This window comes from Solanum verrucosum, unplaced genomic scaffold (genome assembly GCF_900185275.1).
Source record: "Solanum verrucosum unplaced genomic scaffold, falcon-dt-bn FXZP01000140.1, whole genome shotgun sequence".
NCBI lineage: Eukaryota > Viridiplantae > Streptophyta > Magnoliopsida > Solanales > Solanaceae > Solanum > Solanum verrucosum.
Window position 1 is genome coordinate 121,615 of NW_026020112.1, and position 13,182 is coordinate 134,796.

The window sequence follows — 13,182 nt, forward strand, 5'->3', positions numbered from 1 at the left end:
TAAAGAATGCCACATAAATTAAGACGGCATATCTTTCTTTTTACTGTACAAATATAATTTTTATGTTACATGTATTCAATTTAATTCAACATTATTCAACTTAAATCTTTAAATTAAGCATATTACAAGTCACATAATTTTTATGTTTTATAATCAATGAATCTTAATACGAATTTAATAATTTCTTATTATTCTTAAGTTAAATTTTAATTTCTCATTGTCATGAACTTAATACTCCTATCAAATATTTAAGTACTATAGTTTGTTTAGTCACACTATCACAGAGTCAATTCAAATTTCTTTCTTCTAATTTAATCACTCTCAACTTTAGTTTATAAATTATTGAAAATCCCCCAAAACCCTTGCTCTCTATTTATATAAATAGAGAAGCACAGATTTAGATAGAAATGGGTCTAAAAATTTAACTTTATGAATTCAAGATCAAAATTTCATCATATACATTTGATTTCTTGGGTTCAAAACTAATTATTTGTAGTATTTTGTAAAAAAACTCTACACACATACATAAGGTGTGAGCCAAAGTTAATGAATTCAAATGAACCTAGTAGTTGAGACTCAGCTCTACTCAAGTTTGAGCCTTGAGTATGGAGAAAATCTTATTGGAAGCAGCCACCTCCAAAATGAGCCTTGCAATGCGTGATTCGAATTCAATAAAATAAAATAAAATTGGTTAGGCTTGGCTAAGGCTCACCCAGCTAGTTACTGTAAATAAGCTCAGGTCGGGCTCAACTCAGTTTGGTACTGCTAAAGAAGGGTTGGTTGACCTCGACTCTACTCGGGTCAGCTCGATACCCGAGCCTAGCTGTATAAACTACAAGAACCAATATACCCCGAAGAGAAATACTGATGTATAAGAAATACAAGCAAGAATTCATATACAACTCTGCCAGCCAATAGCTGGTCATGTCATTTGTTTACAAAGATAATGAATCAGAGACAAGTTATTTGCAGCTCTGCAAATGGTGATCTTTATAACTGTTGAATTTTATACATTTCTTACTGATCGCGCTAGCCGTGCAGGGAAAAAGAACTTGACTTCTACAAGCTGAAAGTTCTTCTTGTCCTTCAACAAAGTGTTAGAAGTAAATGTGTATGATTTTCGATTTTTCTTTACCTTAACAATATGAGGAAACTACAAATATCTTTCTGGATCTTATAAATACTTTGGCCATAATGCCATCCAGCAGAAAGAGCTAAAGAATAGCAGGTCATTGTGCCCTGTTAGCATCTTCTCTTATTTTCGGGTTTGGAACCACTTCAATGACTCTATGCAGCTGCTCATCAGTAAAAGAAACTTGAAACTTGTGAAGCAAACTGCACAAATGGAGAATAAATCACTCCATATAATAACGAGGAGAAGACGTCTCAGACCAAAAAGAATATCCGCAGAACAAGGAGGGAAACAAGTATCAAGCACAACATGTTCTACTTGCATCATCAAGTTGTGCTCCTATTTTGAGAAGCTAAGTTTTGAGAGAACTGCAGCAGCTTGGTCACCACCTAGAAGGAAATAAGGATGTCTAAGAGCTGCAGCAGCAGATAAACGTCTACCTCTCTCTGAAATAAGTTTCGTAGCCAAATCCCACCCTCTACCAGAGTCGAGATCAAGGATACTGAGATCAGGCCTCGTCCTAGTCCTTTCTCTCCAATTATTCAAGTCATATCCAACTGCATTTAGTTCCATATTGAAGTTCTTTAAGCCTGCTGTAGACCTTAAGCTCGGTACTGCCATTTGCATGAGCACTATTCCAGCAGAATACGTGTCAAAGAGATCGGGACTGTTTAGCTGCAATAACAAGAGTTATCCTGCTTTAAGTATAAAGCGTGAACTCTGCAACGTCATCGTCAGATATTTTTGCAAAAGACTGAAAATCTAATGTAGTAAATGGAGTTGACACATGGGTGCGTTTGGTATGAAAGAAAATGGTTTTCTGGAAAAAAAAATCTTGGAAAAAAAGTGGTTTTCTTACTTATTTTCTAGAGTTCAAAGTAAGCATAAAATATTATCCCAAAAACATTTATTCTATGCAAACACTTTGAAGGTTGGGGATGGAGGGTAGGGGTGGTGTAGGGGACGGAGTATGTTGGAGGATGGGGAGGAGTCAAGAATGTTTGCCAAAATTTTTTACTAACAAAGCATGGGAAAGTTGGAAACCATTGTCCTCCATGCCAAACACACCCTTAGTTTTTCTTTTTTCCTTTCTGCTATACTTACATATAGAATAATCTTCTGTGTCAAGCTTACAATGAAGGAAGAACCACAACAACAACAAACCTAGTGTAATCCCACAATTGGGGTTTGGGGAGGGTAAAATGTACGCATACCTTACCCCCTACCTTGAGAAGGTAGAGGGGCAGTTTCCGATGGACCATCGGCAATAAAGGAAGAGTTACAAGGAATATAAATCCATGTATTAGAAGGATACCTGCCATAAGAATGGGGAAAGAAGTGCAGCAACTGGCTCTGGTGGTGGTTTTGGAGTTTCTTCTGGCATTACATAGAGTTCAGGTGGACAATAATCAGGATCGAGTAGCCCCTTGTCAGGCACATAATTTTTTCCAATTCGAAGATCAGTTGCTGCCCCAAAATCTATCAGCTTGATTTGTCCCTTCTTTGTGACCACTAAGTTGGATGGCTTTACATCTCTATGGACTATACCTGTGTCATGGATTTTCTTAAGGGAAGTAATAATCTGACGCATGATTTGTTTGATAATTAGTGCATTCCGTTGAATTGAGTCCAACCCTTGTAAGACACGACCAAACATGACAGATTCAATGTTCAAGGGGAAGCCGCGATCCTTCATGTAATCACCTAGGTCCCGATCTCCCTGTCACATGAAGTTCTACATTATGGATGCAGCTGCCATCTTACAAGTTCTGATGCAATTCAACCAAACAGAAATATGGAAACAGCCATAAATCTAATCATAGAAAACAGCATGCATCCAGGCAGTTAGTAAGATCGAATTAGATTATTACATTTCCACATAGCTTTTATGTTTGTTGTGTCCAAACTTGGGAAGGCTCCACATACTATACATACGATGAAGGAGGGTGGGACTGCTTAAGAAGACTCGATAGCATTTCCAGGTAACCATGACTGCAACTTAAGTTGAAGTAGTTGGATGGAAGATGAGATTCAGGAAGACTTTGTAGAAATGGTTTCGAAGATGATGAGTTTGTGAGGTAAATTTCTTATGGGGGAAGGGATATGGTAACTGCTAATTGCAACTGGTTACCTATAGCTTTTGCCCTAACATCCTTGCTCAGAATTGAATGCTTAAGCTCTTATTCTCATAAATCCTATGGTGTTTATAAGGTTTGGACAACTATTGCATTTTTTTTATTTCTAAAGATTCAAACGTCAGAAAATGGAGAAAGAGGTCTCAGCTCCTCTCATCGACTTGATTCTTTTTCTTCTTTTACTGGGAAATCAATGTGACATATTGCTACCGATGTTGAACAATATATGCTGATGCAGGCATGCAGCAAGTCTAATCGATAAATACTAACTGACAGATGACCTTGTATTTGACTTTCAAAACACAAAAAGCCATGAACACAGTTCCAATGAAATGAAAATTTTCGCTGAGAAAAGTATGTTAAACTGCCCAAGTACCTCAAATTTCCAGACAAGCCATTTCTCACCCTTAGTATATCGTGAGTTAGTTTTTTCAGCAACAAAGCTACCAAGAAAGTTTGCACATGTCTCAGGAGCTGCTCTTGATAGTCTATAATTGAACCATTCTTCAAATTCACCACATTCTGCAGCACCTTGAACACCAATCTTTACCTATACATTGGAAAATAAACTAAATTGTTACTAGGGAAGAACGAGTATTAAAAATCCCCAATACAAAGCAAATGCAAGAGAGAAACAATTCAAGAACTGACAATGATGAAAAGAGGGTCAAACATAACTACATAGTTGTGACAAAACAAGAGGACCATTGGACGCAATCCAGATTAAAAGTAAATAGAATACACTATAACCTAATCAAGATTTATGAAAGGAAATAACCCAAATCAATATGATATGGAAGGCGTAATCATAATCAAGCCTAAAATATTAACAACCAAAAAACTCACAACTAAAAAGCTTGATAAGCTTTAAGGTTAGGCAGTATATGGGCAGAAATAGCTAGTCCTTCCATTCCATTTTATGAGACACTTTCATTTTTAATCCTGTCCCGAGAAAAAGGACATATTTTTGTACTTGAAACTCGACAACTTAAATTTCTTCGATTACTATTAATGACAACTTTAAGCTATGAAATGTCATAAACTTCTAAAAGTACTCTGGTATGTGCCAAGAGTCATTCTTGATTCTTAAACTTCGTATCCAGCCAAACACCGACATTATAAAATGAAATGTAGGGAATACATAAGCTAGAAATGTTTAGCAGCTTCGCAATACCAGCTTAAGATAACAAAAAACATACAAGTGATACAACTAATGCAAGCCAAATCAATCAAATATTGCTCATAAATGAGATCTTTTAAAGGATAAATCACCTCATTACCTGTTTAAGAATGACCTTTTCCTTGAACCTTGAATCTGTGATAACTGATTTCACTGATGATCCTCTTTTCCTCACAATATCATCCAAATTTACATTCTTGGGAACAATGACCCCAGAATAAACAATCCCAAATGAACCCTCACCTAACCTTTCCCCAATCAAAAAATCTTTCATCTTGAAATTCCTTTTCCCACTCAAACTATCTAACCCCACTTGAATAGGTGCCAAAATATACGCATCAATGGCACCAAGTAAAACCCCAGGTCTAGCCGTCAAGTAAATCCAAGTAATACCCGCAAAAATCAATAGCCCCAATTTCTGTTCTTCCGGCAATTCCCCAGTAAATTTCTCAAATTGGGCATACCCAGATTGAAAAACTGGGAATTGAGACAAAGAATTGTCCAAACTAACAGAAATTTCATCAACAAAGGAGCTGCAAGTAATGGTGTTGTTTCTCTTGGAATGATTAGTGCAAGACCAAAAATAGTAGCTTTTTGAAATGGGTCTTAAGGGTGAGTAGCAAATGAGGTTAGGGTCTTGATGGAAAGTTGTTGCAGCAGTAGGAGAAGGGGAAAATAGAGACGCCATTGATGAGTATTTTTTGCTTGAAGCTGTAGCAGGTTCGTTGTTTTATGGGGAAGTGTGCTTTTTTTTTCACTGTTAGTATCAGTAGAGGTAGCATTTTGTCCACGTGGAGATTGTGGGGTTTATCTTTTCGGCCATGGATGTGTGGAGCATGAAGAAACAACAATGCTATCTGTAGACAACAAGATTTGATTATCATAGTCCAAAGCGGGAAGAGTTTTGTTTTTCTTGTATTATCTATTGGCTAATAGAAAAAGGATGAATGGTTTGGTAGAAAAAAGCCACTTGTGAGACCCGACCCGACCCGACCCATCGAATCATGGACCTAACTTCCGATTTGAGATCTGACCCCAACCCTGATCTAGACCCCCAAACCCAACTCCCAACCCTGATTTGAGACATTACTGACCCCATCCTGAGACTCAACCTTGACTCGGACCAACTTCCGACCCAAATTTGAGATTCGAAACATGGAATGTAACCTTAACCGAGACCAACTCCCAACCCTGACTTGGGATTCAAGACTCGACTCTTGTCCTCAACTTGACACTTTAGATGATATAATATCTGACTCTCAAATTAGGAATCGAGACCTGGGCAATGACCTCGATTAGGACCGACTCTCGACCCCGACTTGGGACTCGACCTGACTCTGACCTCAACTTGAGGCCTTAGATTACCCGATACACTACTCTTGGATCAAGATGGCGAGGTTTAAGAAAAAGGCTTGCCATGCACTTTTCTTACTCTTCTAATTTATAGTCTAGAATTATTTTTTCCCTTTGAGCATTTTAGGGATTGTGTGGTTGACAGTCTAGTTACCTAAGATTGTTATATCGGTATTTGAAATTATTACGTCGAGAATATAAAATACGGAAATTGTTGAATAAAAAGCAAGCACATTTGTCTTAAAAGGTTATTATCCACATATTATTAATCCTCCAAAAATTAAATTAATAGAAAAAAAATATTATTTTCTTGCTCTATTGAGATTCAAATTCAAAATTGCTACTAACTACAATGGTATGTCTATGCTATTTTAAATAAATCAAAGATATTTTTATTCTATTTTCAATAATTCAGGAGTATTTCAAAAAAACAATTCCAAAAAGAAAATCTATTAGAGGACACGTCAGAGATACCGGAGAGGCGATAACTGCAGAGGGAGAGGAAACTCGAAGCTGGAACTGGCGTTGTGACAGTGAAAAGAATCGCCATGAAAACCGACGAGTTGATCAGATTTTAGCTGAAAACTGAACTTCCCTCATTTCGCTATGTGCAATTGCCTTTCTCCTACTACTTTCTTTCCTCATTCTTTTTTCGTTTTCATTTGGCTTTACTACTTCAAAATTGACCCACAAATCGCCACCCTTTTTTGGTAGTACTCCTTACTCACATCGCAATTTAGAACTTGGTAAATCGAAAAGGGGCATACCCAAGTCGAGTAGTTCAGATGGGTATGATTTTTTCGATGATTTATGGTTTAAAAACGAGGAAGAAACTGAAATTCCGGTGATTGAAGCTTCAAAAATTGAAAAACAAGCGGATATTCCGAGTCCCAGAAAAGGAATTAATAATGAGGATGATGATAGAGGGGTTGGGTTTCTTGAATTGGGTAGAGAAGCAGAGGAGATAATGAAAAGAGATGTGGGAGAAAAAATTGAACTGGAAAAGGGGATTGTGCGGAGGAAGAAGCAAATGATGAAAAGATCGAATTTGATTGCGAAGCAAGTGATCAGCATTCAGTCTGCTCTCAGCTTGGGCATTGTTTCGCAGCTTTGGGTGGACATAAATTCTGTACGTTCAACAACCCTTCTACTTCAAACTCTCTTATATTATAGAGGATATATCGGTTTTTCCTGTTCTGCAATTCAAAGTTTATTGAGCTACCTAAGAAAATCTAGCAAATCTTCGAACAAAACTTTTAGCTAAAGACAGTTCCAAATCTTCCTCATCGTGGAGGTTATGTCTTGGAGAAAAGCATCCCATGTAATCTGATCCTCTTTTACAGGCAGTATTAAAGGGTCGTTTAGTAGATGGTTTGGATGTGAGTTATGCAACTATTAAATATTGCAGTGTTGCACAAGTAATTACACGTTTGGTAGCTGGTTAGTAGGTAAGTTATTCATGTATAAAACCAATACGGTATTCGGTTTGCAAACTAGAAATCCGCATAACTAATGCATGTTTAAGTTATGAAAGAACTTATGTATTGTATTATATTATATTGGATTGAAGGTGTAACTAATCCCTCCATAAAATAATACAGAATTTCCGCATAACTAATCCTTGTATTTCTAATGCCTGCATCTCTCTAACCAGCCACCAAACAATCCCCAAAAGTCCATTTACTCAATTTCTACATTTTTGCTCTTTGATACTTAATAGACTTGTTTTCAGTAATATGCGCTATCTTCTGATTTACTTACTGCTTTCCTTTTCCACAGTGGATTGTTTTCCTAGTTGAAGTGAGGCCAAACTTACTTTCTGGTGAAGGGGAAAAATTTCTGCTGGAGGATGTCAAACAGGTAACCTCATGCACGTAAAAGTTGTAGCTCTCGAATGCCTACTTTTCTATCTCAAGCTTGTGATTCAACCATTTCAGATTGTATCTTTACTGGTATAACATAGAATTAGATAATTAATCTGACATTTGTAGAATATATCAAGGTTTGGTTGCATATAGTTTCCCTACTTCCTGTACAATTTCATCATCATTATTAGACTTGTTTAAAGAATAGAGTTTGCAGTTTTGGGATACCACCTTTCTTAGCTACTTTTACATAATGGTACAAGTCTTTCAGACATCCTAATTCTGCTAACTATAGCCCTGTTCAAAAGAAAAGAAAAAAATATGGTTAAGAGCTCTCTTCTAAAATGGAGAGCTGATGTTTATTGCCTTCAGGAGACAAAAATCAATAAAGATGTAGAGGGGATAGCCAAACAATTGTGGTCTAGTAGATGGATGAAATGTGGGTATTCTGAAGCTGATGGTAGTAGTGGGGGGATACTAATTATGTGGGACTCAAGAGTATGGACGGGTAGTTGTGTGGAGGAAGGCAAATACTCAATCACTTACAAATTTGAAGCTGTCCACGATGGTTTCTGTTGGTTTCTTACTGGCGTATATGCTCCACACACCAGAGCTGAGAAACTGGAGTGCTGGGAAGAAATTGCAGCAGTTAGGGAGCTATGTGGAGGCCCCTGGGTCACCTGTGGGGACTTCAACACTGTCAGAACAATGGCAGAAAGGAGAGGATGCAGAAGAATAACCAATGTAATGGCTGATTTCTTGAGTTGGATAGAGGATATGGAGTTACATGACCCTCATCTAAATGGTGGGACCTTTACCTGGTACAGAGGGGCTGGCCACGACAGTGCTGCGAGACTGGACAGGTTTCTTTATTCAATTGAGTGGGAAGTACAATTCAGAAACATGAGGCAACAAATTATGCCTAGAGTTATATCTGATCACAATCCAGTTATGCTACAATGTGGTGATTGGGAACAGAGGAAGGCATACTTCAAATTTGAGAACTGGTGGCTTAATGTAGAAGGTTTCAAAGATCTAGTCCAGAACTGGTGGAATGGTTTTGTTGTGGACGGATGCCCAGATTTCAAATTCAGTATGAAGCTAAAGATGCTAAAACAGAAACTTAAAGATTGGAGCAGTGTAACTTTCGGGGAACTTAACAACAACAAGAACAGCTTGTTAAGTGAGCTAGCTGAGATGGATCTGATCCAAAATGATAGGGTGCTGACAGAGGATGAGATGATAATTAGAGCAACAGTTCTAGTCGAGTTAGAAGAATTAGCGAAGAATGAAGAATCCAGGTGTAGACAGAAGTCCAGACTGTTGTGGCTGAAACAAGGTGATAATAATACCAAGTTCTTTCAAAGAGTAGCAACAACTCATAGGAGGTGCAACACCATCGACAGGCTGATTATCAATGGGGAGGAGAATAAAGATCCAAAAGAAATCAAAGATCATATAACAGAGTTCTACAAGCAGCTATACACTGAATCAGAAAGTTGGAGGCCATCATTTGTGATGACAAATTGCCCAAGAATAAGCCAAGAGGAGCAGGAATGGATGCAGAGACCATTTTCAGAAGAGGAAGTGGTACACATTCTCAAATTGTGCGATGGAGACAAAGCCCCTGGTCCAGATGGTTTTACTATGCTTTTTTTCAAGGAGTGTTGGGGGATCATAAAGAGCGATGCGATGCAAACAATCCACAATTTCCATCAGAATGAAGTGTTTGAAAGATCCTTGAATGCCACTTTTGTGGTATTAATCCCCAAGAAGCTCGGAGCTGCGGAACTCAAGGATTTTAGGCCAATAAGTTTGATTGGTGGAATGTACAAAATCATCGCTAAGCTGATCACCGAGAGAATGAAAACAGTGATGGGGAGACTGATTGATGAGCACCAAATGGCTTTTTTGAAGGACAGACAGATAATGGATGCCTCTTTATTGGCAAATGAGTTGGTGGACTCCAGGGAAAAACAAAAGATACTAGGTATCCTATGCAAATTGGATATAGAGAAGGCATATGATCATGTCAACTGGAACTACCTCTGGAAAGTTCTGAGTGAAATGGGGTTTGGGAGGAAATGGGTGAATTGGATCAAGTTTTGCGTGTCCACAGTGAAGTTCTCAATCATTATAAATGGGAGTCCTGAAGGTTTTTTCAATCACAAAGGGGATTGAGACAAGGAGATCCCATGTCTCCTTTCTTATTTCTCCTAGCAATGGAGGGACTCAACTACATGGTCAGAAAGGCTAATGAAATGGGGTGGATAAGAGGTTTTGGTGCACACACAAACAGAGCCAATAATATGGAGGTCACACACCTTCTCTATGCGGACGACTCTTTAGTGTTTTGTGGTGCAGAAGTGTCGCAAATTAGACATTTGAGGGCAATACTAACCATTTTTGAAGGCATATCAGGACTACATGTGAACTGGCAGAAGAGTTGTTTGTTCCCGGTTAATCAAGTAAATGACATGCAAGGCCTTGCCGACAACCTGGGCTGCCAAGTAGCTTCTCTTCCCACCAAATACCTGGGGATGCCCTTGGGCGCCAAGAACAAAAAATTGGAAGTATGGAGTGAAGTTCTGGAGAGAAGTGAAAGGAAGCTGACAAGGTGGAAGAGTCAATATATATCCCTGGGAGGTAGATTGACTCTCATAAAATCAGTTCTGGATGCACTTCCGACTTATATGCTAAGTCTTTTCCCACTACCAAAAAGTATTGGAAAGAAACTCAACAAGCTGAGAAGGGTCTTCCTCTGGCAAGGAAATAAAGAAAAGCAAGGATACAACCTGGTTAAATGGGAAGAGGTGACAATGAGCAAAGCACAAGGAGGTCTGGGCATTAAGAAATTGAGTACTCAGAACACCAGCCTGCTGCAAAAATGGTTGTGGAGATTCTGTTGTGAAGATATGGCATTATGGAGGAGGTTTATTGCAGAGAAATATGACCTACAAAGCAATTGGATAACTGAAGAGGTGAATGGCACTTTTGGGTGCTCTGTATGGAAAACCATCAGGAGAATGTGGCATGATTTTAGTGCAAAGGTGACCTTCAGAGTGGGGAATGGTTTGAAGACCAGTTTCTGGAACGAGACCTGGTTAGGTGACGTAAATCTGAGGATACTTTTTCCCGATCTGTACATTATCAGTCTACAGCAGAATGACACTATAGCGCAAATGTGGACCCCTCAAGGTTGGGACCTTATGTTTAGAAGGGCTCTAAATGATTGGGAGGTTGGAAGAGTAGCAGACCTACTGCATGTTTTAAACTTGTTTCCAGGCACTGTCACAGAGCCGGACAAACCAGTTTGGAGACTGCATAGCAGAGGGGTTTTTACAGTTAAATCATGCTATTGGGAGAGGAATACCAATCATCTCCTGACAACAGTTTGGCCTTGGAAATTAATCTGGAAAATTAAGGTTCCTTTAAAAGTTGCATGTTTCACTTGGTTGGTAATTAGAAGAGCTTGTCTCACCCATGAAGTGCTACAAAGAAGAGGTATACAGATCTGTTCAAAGTGCTACATGTGCGGACAGAAGGCTGAAGTAAATGGTCATTTGTTTCTGCATTGCAAGATAGCTACAGATCTGTGGAACATGTTCGTTTGTATACTTAGGGTTAACTGGACAATGCCCAGAACCACTTTTGAGGTCCTAACACACTGGCAAGGAATCGGAAAGAGAGGATCAAAAGAAGATTGGTGGAAAAATATCCCTGCTTGCATATGGTGGACACTATGGAAGGAAAGGAATGGGAGATGTTTTGAAGGAAAGGTTAGCAGCCCAGAGGAGATCAAGATGAAATGCCTTAGTCTTTTGTATTTTTGGTGTAAGCAAAATTTAGTGGGGGAAGTAGATAGCCTTGTGGAGTTTAAAAGCCAATTGTAAAGTTAGTTTTGTCTTTTTGGATTTGAGTATGATGGCACCCCCTGAGGGTTTGTAAATCCCACCTCATCGATTTTGATGAGGTCTTTTGTGTGAATACAAAGTTACCTATTTCAAAAAAAAAAAAAAAAAAAAAAAATATACTTATTTAACGTAGTTCCAGAATGTTTGCTGGGACTGAGACACGGCGTTAACTCCCACTTGGCCTTTGTGGGGTGGTGATGGTTGGGGATGGAGGTGATCTTGGACAATGGGCGTAAGAGCCGATCAAGCAATATTGCATGAGTGAAGATAGGTTTTGCTGCTTATGTTTTATTTGAACCTAACCTTAAAAGAGTATTTTGCATTTAAGGAGCTTAAGAGATTTTCCTTTTGAGATGTACTACTTAAAATTAACCACTTCATCAAAACATCCTGATATTTTTTCCAAATGAGGTAGAAGTCATGCACCTTAATCTGTTTGGTATTAGGGGTACCTTTATGAGCTTTTCAGCTTTCAACCTTTCTCTGATTCCAAAATTTGTTTTTTGTGTATCCTGGACTGTTAGTGAACTTATCTGCCTGGTACTTTCTTATTGATTATGATGCTATTAACTGTGTATTTTCAACGTTCAATTCAGGTAGGAGATGTTGTGCTTGTTGGGGATGAGAGTGTGATGGAAAATGAATTCAAGCTTGTTGGACTGCAGACATTGGTATGCTCTTTCACTTCTTGTTGGTTTCCTATGTAGATTACTGATACCCGGAGTACCTGGGAGATATTTCTCCATGCTCCTGGTCAGTTAACCGACTGTGTCTATGAACTAAACTCTCTTTTCCATTGAACTCATTAGGCATCATATAGACGCTGCTCAAGTATATATGCAACTGGTATCGTGATGTAAATTCATTCCTTATTTCCATGGTACGATACAATGAGCTTAAGGCAATTTATGGATAAAATGTGAATATGTTTGAAATTCAAATTAAAGTCATAACAAGAAAAATTCAATAGTTAGTTTCTTTTCTAATATTTGCCCTTGAATACTGCTGGTAGAGCTCTTACCAGCGGTACTGATTAAAGAAAAACTTTTACCAGCAATGAAATCGAGTGCATACTGATCACATTTCAGGGTTGTAAGGTCAAGGACCACTTAAAAAATTGATTTTGAACATTGAGGACATTTTTGGAATAAATTGCAAGTTTGAAAACCAAATCAGTATACACCATTAATGGCAGAGACCAATTTGGTTATTTACTTGTGGAGTTCATCCTTTTCCATTGAAAGCTTCCTAGACTCTGTTCTCAGTCTGATGACTAAAATTGATCCTGGCAAGTCTAAATATTTAGTTGAAATCTAGCATATTGCGATTGAAGCACCTCACAAGGGCCCTCTTTGGACTAATGGGAATAGGATGAAGGATCCACAAGTAAAGGATACTGCCTGACCAATTGCACTATGATACTTTTCTCTGTTAATGAACTGCTTCATGTATTAGTGGCTCACATCCTGGTCGACAACATGAGCCTCCTTCAAAACTCAGGCATCAAGGGGAAAAGATATGCCTTAAAAATGAATTTTCCCACTGGAATATCAGTTCTTGGAGTAAGATGAAAATGTTTGTTTCAATAACTAATAGTACAATG

At 38.3% G+C, this 13,182-nt stretch overlaps 1 protein-coding gene and 1 pseudogene across 1 annotated transcript; one reads left to right on the forward strand and one right to left on the reverse strand.

Moving 5' to 3' along the window:
- Positions 1-966: 966 nt before the first annotated feature.
- Positions 967-5,348, reverse strand: LOC125825561 (serine/threonine-protein kinase STN8, chloroplastic). Its single transcript, XM_049504886.1, has 5 exons — positions 4,548-5,348; positions 3,644-3,817; positions 2,448-2,852; positions 1,053-1,807; positions 967-1,020 (listed from the first exon to the last, which is right to left on the reverse strand). Exons 1-4 carry the CDS (start codon positions 5,133-5,135, stop codon positions 1,472-1,474), a joined length of 1,503 nt encoding a protein of 500 aa, XP_049360843.1. The 5' UTR covers positions 5,136-5,348; the 3' UTR covers positions 967-1,020; positions 1,053-1,471.
- Positions 5,349-6,344: 996 nt separating this feature from the next.
- The window catches only part of LOC125825579 (uncharacterized), an 8,352-nt pseudogene continuing 1,514 nt past the window's right edge, over positions 6,345-13,182 (forward strand).